At 32.8% G+C, this 10357-nt stretch overlaps 1 protein-coding gene across 2 annotated transcripts; it reads right to left on the reverse strand.

Annotated features, from left to right (window-relative positions):
- Positions 1–1302: 1302 nt before the first annotated feature.
- Positions 1303–9205, reverse strand: LOC114733600 (cytochrome P450 CYP82D47). 2 transcript variants are annotated; one of them, XM_028921075.1, is made up of 3 exons: positions 9192–9205; positions 4189–5177; positions 1303–2207 (listed from the first exon to the last, which is right to left on the reverse strand). In XM_028921075.1, exons 2-3 carry the CDS (start codon positions 5158–5160, stop codon positions 1560–1562), a joined length of 1620 nt encoding a protein of 539 aa, XP_028776908.1. In that variant the 5' UTR covers positions 5161–5177; positions 9192–9205; the 3' UTR covers positions 1303–1559. The 2 variants fall into 2 exon arrangements, with proteins under 2 accessions (XP_028776908.1, XP_028776907.1); XM_028921074.1 differs by lacking the exon at positions 9192–9205 and having other exon boundaries at positions 4189–5279.
- Positions 9206–10357: the final 1152 nt, after the last annotated feature.

Genomic DNA, 10357 nt, shown 5'->3' on the forward strand with positions numbered 1-10357 from the left:
TCTCTAATTCTTTATGTAGAGCTATTTAACTAATTTAGGTATATTAAGTAAATTAATTAAGTTAGTTATTTATAACAAATATGAGTTGATTTTTCTAAACTATTTTTTTTGTAATCATAACTGTCATTGGATGAAAATCCCATTAATATGTATAATTAATAGGATACTTTGGAGAATGAATAGTAAATTTGGGAGACAAAATAAATTGAGATTTTATACTTAGAACTAAATTCATCCCACTGAGTAGGGGTGGTAGTTAATCCATCAATATTAAATATATTATTCATTGATTCCACAATATTAAAAGGGGGTGTCTCCTTTTCCCTCTCCTTCTGTGTTTGTTTAACCACTACGGATCAAAATTTTAACATTTCAAATGTAATGTTTTAAAAATGATTATCGTAATTTTATATAAATATATATAGTTAAATTTAGTTAAAAAAATTTCAACCAAAAAAAATTTAGTTAAAATTTAGAGCTAATATAATTTTTCATCCCTCTAATTTATCAGTATTTTGATTTTGGTTTCTCAAGTTTCAAACAACAGGTTTTAGTTTGTCAAGTTTTTTTTTTCAATTTAAAACATTAGTACTTATAATTTAATAAAAACTTGGATCATTTTACTTTTTAAGGAATCAAAATATATTATTTGAAACATAAGGAATCAAAACTAAAATAATGACAAACTTCAGAGACCAAAGATTATATTAACCCTAAAATTTAATATGAAAACTGTGTTTAAATGTGATGTGAACATGTCAGCAAAAAAAATAATCTGAACAATTCATCACAAAGGTATATTATATGATTAAAATATTTTATAAAGTAAATTTTTCGACTTGTTTTCACCGTAATTGTAAACTATTTTGATCAAAACTTAATAATTTTATATTTATTTATATAATTTAATATAAAATTATAATAATAATTTCGTAAACTAATTAAATTTATACTGTTAAAATTCTAATATAATGGCGATAAAAGAAAAGGAAACACCCACCCATCTAGTGTACGTTTAATTGATTGGTTGTCATGGAAGGATGGCTTGCTTGTGTATATATCATGCAGTTCAATCCTTGTCTGTTACTTCTCTAATCCTTAATATAATACCTATTTAACTAATTTGATTAGATTAATAAAGTTAAGTGAGTTAGTTAATTATAAAAAATATGATTTTTTTTCTAAAACACTATAATCATATTCTTTATTACCCTTCATCTATCTCCTACTTGATTATGGTTGAGAGAGTATCAATATAAGTAATTTAGAAAAAATTAATAAATATGAAAAATATATCTTACATTTAGAATCAAAATTAACTAATATTAAGGACCCAAGGAGTATATTACAAGTTTGGAGTCTATCAAAGCTTTACCCAAACCGAACCAAATGAAAAAGAGAGAATGGAGGAAAGAAATAAGAGAACTGAACATTGCCAGCTAGGCATACATATAGTACATACAATGATACAAAACGTACATTTGTGCATGTAAAGCTCACCATTTGTTTGAAACTTTAATTTATGTTGGAAGGGTTAAATGCAAATTGGTATAATATAGTTAAGAAGTATACAATAAGTGATAAAGACGAGGCGAAAGTCGTGGGGTTAGAATAACTTGTAAAGGAGTAGCTTTAGGCAAAGTAATGCTAGTTCCTTCTTTCATATCCACTTTTTCATATACCTCCAACTCAAACCCTTGAAGTAGACGAGCAAGAGTCAAGACACTTACTTGCGCCGCAAGATTCGAACCAGGACAAGCCCTTCTACCAGATCCAAAAGGAAGGTATTGAAAATGGGCATAACCTTCTCCATGATCAATTTCTCCATTGTTATTATTCTCTGTAATGAACCTCTCAGGCATGAACTTCTCAGACTGTGACCAAATGGTTGGGTCTCTATGGAGTTTCCACACGTTGGCCAACACTCTGGTGCCTTTTGGGACGTAATAACCGGAGATATAACAATCTTGTGTTGCTTCATGGGGAATTAAGAGAGGACCTGCTGGGTACAATCTTAGGGTTTCTTTGAAGATGGCTTCAAGGTAAGTTAGGTTCTTGGTATCTGAAGTTTGGACCCATCTTTGCTTGCCTACGTGATGGTCTATCTCCTCCTGGGCACGCTTTAAGACGTGCTTGTTGTTTAATAATAAGGCTAGCATCCATGTCAGGTTGATGGAGGTTGTGTCTGCCCCAGCTAAGATCAGACTCTACATATTCAAATAATGTTTTATTTGCGTTTAAAATATACATATACATATATATATATATGAAACATTTTTTCGACCAGCATATATATATGAAACATGCATTCATATTTGTATAAAAAAACACATGTACTCATATTAAAGCATACCATGATTTTGTAAGTAGCTATATGCATTAATTAATATGTTATGAGCACTGGCAGAAAAATAATGTTATGAGAATAAGCTCACAAAGAAAAAACCCGTTCTAAGAAAAACTAGTCTTTGTTGGGTTGAAAAACCCCTTAAACGTATAAATTACACTTTATTTTTGAAGCCTCTCGATATAAACTTCATAACATAATAATAACAATTGACTTGGATAGGGTAACATGGTATTCTTAAGTATTCATGTGGTTCAATAAAGGCTGCTCTCATGAATGGGTGAATTTATTTAAACTAAAATTGTGCCCGTTATTTTTTCTCAACAAACTTGTGTTTACTCAACAAAATATATTTTCATTGACTACTCAAACGTATATAAGAAAGTACTATAACTACTACTATAATACTACCTTCAGTTCTTAATATAAGACCTAGTTGACTAATTTGAGAAAATTAAAAAAATTAGTTAAGTTAGTTATTTGTTATAAATAGGTATTATCTTTCATAGAATGTCCTTGTTAATCATTTATATTAACTAAAATTACCATTTAATGAAACCTTTAACATGTGCAACTAGTAGAAAGATTACTTTGAAAAAAATGAATAAACATGAAAGATAAAATAGATTAGGGATCTTATATTTAAGATCAAATTAAAAGTTAAACAAGCTCTTATACTAAGAAAGGGATGTAGTATAAACTTCTAGATTACTTAAAAGCAAATCACTCCCCTTTTCTTCATGTTTGACTTTTTAAACTGTTCCTCTTGGATCTCCGTCCTCAATTGTTGTTCTTTAATTATTATATTGTCCTCATGAAACATGCCCATCGCATTCTTCAAGAAATTAATTACTTATGTTGGCAAAAGATTAATTACTTAATATATTTTTTAATTATAGTCCCCTTTTTTTTCCTCCGACGAATTGTTGGCCCTCTTATAGGCTTCGCTAGAGATCACCCCCTCACAAATGCAAAGAATTTTTATTATAGGGTTAGGCGGCAAATATTATCTCAGAAGTTTTCATTCAAGAGTACTAAGTATCTTGAAGATTTTTTTTTTAGTTTAATACTATCTCAAAAATTTAAAATTGTAATAATTTTGCCCTCTGGTATTGAAAATTTTAACAGTCAATATCTTATATTGTTATAATTTTAAACTTTTAGAATAATGTCAAACCTAAAAAAAAAAACTTCTGATGCCCAGTACTCCTATAAAAAATCCTAAAATAAATTTACATGTTAACTTTTATTATATTCTGCACTTTTAATTTAAAAAAGTAATCATGCTATATATAATATAATAACAATATAAGAGTAACATTGATTCTATTTATAAGATATATTATTTTTTTACCAACTTAATTTATATGTGTGTGTATTAATAATTTATATATGTGTGTGTATTAATAATTTCAAGCAAACAAAGCACATAATCTTTTCATTACTGGTAAAAAAAATATCCTTAATTTTTATAAAAAATACAAACTATTTACCATTTTCTCGTTTTTGTAAATCTAAAATATGGAAATTTAGAACACCTGGTTATCTACAAATTGCATAAAAATTCTTTTTTTTAGTCACGAATAAATAATATGATGACCTTCACACTGTTGTCTATTAATTTATTAATGAGGCATGCATGACAAATTACCCTACAAACAATAATAATCCAGAATTTAAGACGAATTATTCACACATAAAATTAAAGTCTACAATCCTTTTATGAAATAACATTTGAAATTATATGAGACTCATTTGAATTAATGAATTTAATCTAATTAATATTTTAAAAACCATTTATAATTCTTTTTACAGGAAAAAGTGGGAAAAAAAACACATACCAAGATATTTGCCTTGATGATAGCGTCACGTGTATGGCCCAAGGTGGAGTCGTCTTCTTCGATCACAGAAAGCATGAAGTCAATGAAATCCTGTTTCTCACTATTCGACTCTTTCTTCTTCACACGATGCTCTTCAACCCAACTTGATGCCAGAGAATCCAAATCACTCGCCATCTTCTTCATAGATCTGAGAACTTTTCCTTCACCTGGAAACCATCTCAGAAACGGAATCAAATCCGAAGGAACAAATTCCCCAGAAATATGCATAAAATCCTTTATCAGCTTCACAACCCTGCGAGCCTCTTCATCATCCACATCCTGCGAATTCCCAAAATACCTCTTCCCTGCAATCATCCTTGTGATTATGTTCAGCGTCAATCGCTCCAACCACTCGCTAATCACAACCTTGCGTTTGTTATTATTATCTCCGTCGCCGTACGAGTACAGATCGCCGATGAAAACATCGATCTCAGATTCGTACACATACTTCAACGATTCGACTCTCCGAGCTGACAGTAGCTCGAGCATGACGAGCTTCCTCAATTTGCGCCAATACGGGCCGTCCGGGGCCGACCCGAACGAGGCGTAGTTGTAATTGAGGTAGATGCCTTGGCTGGATTTGGGGCGACAAGCTAGGATTTTGTCATTGGTTGTGAAGCATTCTTTAATGGCGTCTTGGCTGCTAACAACGAGGGCAGGGAAGGCTCCGAGGCGGATGGTGAAGATGGGACCGTACTTGTCGGCGAAAGAAGCTAAGGTGTGGGCGAGAGGGGCCTGAGCTCCGAGAAGATGAAGATGCCCTAAAAGGGGTAAGGCTCCTGCTGGTTCTGGTGCTAGCTTTCCTTTGCTTGTGTGATTTGGTGAGTTCTTCTGAGATCTGATCCATAGAAATAGCGACAAAAGTATGACTGAAATTGCTGCTAGTGTTGGGAAAGAGAGAAGATCCTTTATTATGGCTTCTCTCATCGTCATGACTTTGAAGAAGCTTTCTGAGAAGAGATGATGATCTTTGAGGTTTGGGTAAGATGATGAGGGGCTTGTCACAGCTCTTCCTGAGAAAAGGATGAGAAGACTATATTCTTCAGGTTACACCATTATTACATGGGAGAAATATGGTCCCATTTCATGGTACGTAATAAATTGGGGAAAACGATTTAGGAACTTAAATGAAGGACAGGTGGAAATAGATGACGGAGGAAGAAAGATAAAGGGAAGAAAACGGTGAGTGGAGTGATGACAGTGACTTGGAAACCAATGAAAGTACTTCTTTTTCACAAAGCGGAGGCGAAATTTTCTCTTTATATGGTTTTTTGATGTTGTATAACACCTAATTATTAGTAATGCTTCTTTGTCTAATGTAAGACTTAGGTAATGAATTTTTTAATTAGAAAAAAAGATACCAATAGTTTCAAATTCCACAATACTTCCATAAAATTTTTTATATCATTAAGTTTTCCAATCACATATGAGTGGAAGTATTCACGGAACCAATGAAATCAAGACACTCCATCCCTATCTTGTCTAGATAATCGAGATGAAACAGCCATTTTGTTCCATGTCTCGTCTCGTCCTAATGACGTTCAATGTCCGATTATTTTCTTAAATTTTTTTGTTTTTTATTTCAAAACTAAATATATTTGAAGCATAAAATTCATAGTAAAAAAATAAAGAAAATAAATAAAAATTGGCTAAAAATTGATAGTAATAAAAATTAATGAAGAAAAATGTTTCCTTTTGGAAAAAGAAAAAATATATAAACTCAAAATATCTCCTAAAAAACATCTCATGCAGAAAAACTTATAAATTGTAGACAACATAAAATTATAATATTATTATATTGACGATAAGTAAACAAAATTTATGAAAGGGAAAACTAATTTGTGAGTTCTTATAGTTTAACCTAATTTTTAAGCATGTCCTTGAAGTTTTGTTTTCCTTTTAATCAACTCCTTCAAATTATCTCCGTTATACGCATTACTCCTTCTGTTTCAGAAACGTTGACCAGGACAAACAGATTCATGATTGCCGTTAAAAAGAAGTGAGGTGGCTAACAGTTGGATGGATTTTGACAAGTTGGACTTCAGTTATCAAAACATTAGAGAAATAGAACATTAATGACATCGAAGAATGAAAGCACTTTTACGTTTTTCTTGTGCTCAGGAGAAGGGAGGAGATCATCGTGCAAAATCTGATTCCTTGCTCATCGTGTCTGTCTTTGTATGTCCCGATTAACGCTATCATGAGCTCAAACTCGAAACGGAATCGCGAAGGGCTTGAAGTTAGAGATGTTAGCCGTCAAAGGGAAAAGTGGACCCTTTACTATCCATGAACCAGTGAAGAGCAATGCATGGAGTTTTCTGTATTTTTCCTAAGAATGATCCGTTGAAAGAACCCATTTGAGAGTCTTCTAGAATACACATTTGAGGATATAATTCTAATGCAGTATTCTTGTGGGGTGTTTTTCTCATTGTTAGAAATCAATTGGTGTGTTGTGTGTATTTGTTTTTCTATGATGTGGGACGAGAAGATCGGGAAAGAGAAGGATAGAAAGAGTAGAATGACTGCTTGAAGTGAAATCTGCAGAAGGTTGTAGTTAATTACTTTGCCGATATGGAAAAGCTTTTAAGATGTAAATGGCAACTGGTTGTTTGCAGCTGGTTATTGTTTAGTGCTGTTGAGGACCATTGTTGTTTAGGACTGTAAAGTTGCAACTTTTGAAAGTGTTAGTTTCATGCTTCACATATGTAATGTGATGTAATTTATGCTATAACAAAATAACAGAACCAGTTATTGTCTTATGATAAATATACGCGTTGCTACCCATTTATGGTTTTTTCGTATACTTTGAATTGGTGTGATTTAAGCTTTACATATATATAAATATGCAAAACAGAGGAATACAAATGGCACCAATTCAAAGGCACATCTCATGGCAGACTCTTGGGATACTTCTGTCTTATTGTGTATGAAGCTTGGGGCATAATATTATGAAATGATGGGGACAATAAGCATGAAGTGAACAATATAATGACAGGGACTACAACCACATTTCCAATGGAAAAACAATATTTGAACTCCCAAAAATTGATACTTCCATGACCTTAGACCATGGCATTCAATAATTATCAAGGAGTTGTGATTCCAAAATTAAAAAGTTGTTACTGTCATATATTTTGTGTTTCTTTTGCTGTAATCTTTATTTTTTTTATTCATCTCAAATTCCATAAAATATGTATGTGTAAACAACTCAAGTTAAAAAATCTTTAGATCAATAACTCATTTTGAAAATTTCATCCCATGCTTACTCTCTCTTTTCTTGCAAAACACATTTCTGAAGAATATGAAAATTCAAAGAAAGACTAAAGGTGAAGTTAGCCATAAAATATTAATACCTATGATTCAGTTCTAACTCTTTCCCAAATACCTATTCTTCTCGCACCCCCAAAATAGATCTGCGTTGGCCTACCCAAGGATCTAAATGAACAACACGAAAATACTAAATGTGAATCCTCAAGCAGATAAACCTAACGAACACACAATGGAATCCAAGATGGAACTTTGAACTCACAAAAAGCACACATGTAATGAACGCAAGAGCAGAGAAAGATGGGACTTTGAATTCAGCTCCCTCGTTCACTCAACTTACCTACTTTACTCAGCAGTTATGCTCTCAACTAATATGTTGCTCTGTTCCGCAATCCATCTCATTGCTCAATGGAATGAAGAGGACGTTGATGTCGCTAATGTGTTGATAATCGAAGTCTACCTTGTCAAAATTGATCCAACTGTCAGCTACATCATTTTTTCTTAACGACAATCATGAATCTGTTTGTCCCTGGTTAACACTTCTAAAGCAAAAGGAGTAACGCGTATAACGGAGATAATTTGAAGGAGTTGATTAAAAAGGAAAAAACCCCAAGGACTTGATTAAAAATTAGGTTAAACTATGAGGGCTCATAGATTAGTTTTCGCTTTATAAAATTAAAAAAGATAACAAATTGGGACGAAACCGGGTTGGATCACTCCTATCCTGGTCTCATCAACATTTTTGTCATCCTAAAAATTTTTTAATGAGATGAGATAGGACAAGATTAGTGATTTGGCATAATGAATGTAAATAATTTGAACTATAAATTTTTTTTCCTTTTCAGATTATATATAAGTATACCTGAGCCAAAACTGCCACGTGGCACGTGCCGCCACGTGGCATGCCATTTGGACTCATGGACACCACCATCTAAAAGATGGCGGCGTATCCTCCACACTGGCACGGCTTGTGTCGCTGACAGCGGGGTGACGCGTGAACATCACGTGTCGATTACGCGATTGGGTTTGAAATTCTTTTATTCTCTCAAATTTTATTCTTCTTGGAGCACGTGTAGGCGCGTTGGACCTCCGTTTGAGGTGCGGTTTGTCTCTAAAAATCCTAAAAATTGAGATCTTCATTTTGATATATAATTTGCCTATTTTTAGGCAATTTTGAGTCTGTTTTTTTAGTATTTTAGCATATTTTCGGTATTTTTATGTGGTTAAGAATTTTGAATACCTCTAATAATTTATATTATTTAATTCCCAGGAAAAAAATGAGCCAAGGGGATTCAAGCAGCACTGAAATTACTAAATATAATTTCTTAAACTTTGTATTTCTAGACGATGAAGTTCCAGAGCATGATGAACTTAAGGAGGACCCTGAAGAGGATCCTAATGATCTTAATGAATTCCCTAAAGAAGACCCAAGGGAGTTAATGGAAGAACAGCCACCTGAGGAACCTCAAGTGGTCTACGAAGATTCCGAACCTAAGTCAAAAACTTTATTCCCCATTGAATCTCTCCGTGACAAACCTCACTTGGTCTTTATAGATTCACTTGATCTTCCTGATGAAACCAAAGTTAAGGAAGAAAAGGTGAATCAATCATGTACCCTTGCTTTAGCTATGAGTATAGCTGAAAGAGATGCAGCCAGTTACACCAAATACATGATCGATAAGAATACCGAATTTTACCTCAAAGTCATGATGGAATATATAAGGGCAACAAGGGTTAGAGGTAGACCTAAAGGCAATCCCATAAGGAAATCTTACTGGATTTGGTCTATAGAATTAGTATCCTCCTTCATGACTAAATCAGGCAAACTTAGGAAGCTAAGGAAAGCAATGCTTGATTATTGTCGTGTTTACATCAAATGATGTAATATTTGTATTTGCTTTATTAATATTTATTATGTTAAGTTTTTTAGTTCATGCATTATAAACAGACTAAATGTCTTATTTTATTTAATGAAATTATTTAAATTATTGTTAAATGATTATTTGTGAATAATCTATGTGTGCTTTTTATAAGTGGGAGCTTTTAGAAGATGAGACTTCTAAGAGTCATAATTTTTACTAAAGTGCTTGTCTAGAATTCTTAATAGAACATGATTATTGCTTATATCTGTGTGATGGGAGATACAAACGTATGCTCTCGATCATAGATCTTGTAGTGTTATCATTTTCTGATCAAGAATAATATAAGTATTGTGTACTTCATTGTGCTATATAACTGAAACGTTCTATGGTACGTCTCTCTTTTAGAAAGAACGTAGAATAATGTGGGATAGATTTGTTACAGAATTGAAAATGGCAACAAAGAACATTATTGCTGAGCTTAATAAAAGGGAAAAGCTTAACGAGGACAACTGGGATATTTGGCATCAAAAGATCCAATACATCTTAGAGGAACAAGATGTTATTAAACTTTTAACAACTGCTATGGTCGAACCTGAAGCTGAGAATATGGCCCAACATAGGAGAGACCAAAAGACTTACTAGGTTTGGAAGAAGAAAAACAACATAGCAAGAATCACGCTTCTAAGTGCCATGGCTAATGACATAATATGTGAGTTTGAGGAGCACAAAACTGCACAGGTTATGTGGATAACATTGAAGGATAAGTTTGGTGGTACTTTTACCACTAAACTTAAAAGGTTAACAATTAAGTTCGAAACCTAGAAACTTAAGCCAAGCAATCTGAAGAAGCAACATTTGAGAGAAATAGCCAACATGATCAAGGAACTGAAGGAAGCTAGACACGTTCTGTCTAATAAGCAGTAGGTGCAGGCTATTATCAAATCGCTCCCTATTAGTTGAGAGCAATGAAGGTTAATTTGACCCATAATGAAAACATCGTT

The sequence above is a fragment of the Neltuma alba genome, unplaced genomic scaffold (genome assembly GCF_004799145.2).
Source record: "Neltuma alba isolate B1F8T4 unplaced genomic scaffold, ASM479914v2 tig00013019_pilon, whole genome shotgun sequence".
NCBI lineage: Eukaryota > Viridiplantae > Streptophyta > Magnoliopsida > Fabales > Fabaceae > Neltuma > Neltuma alba.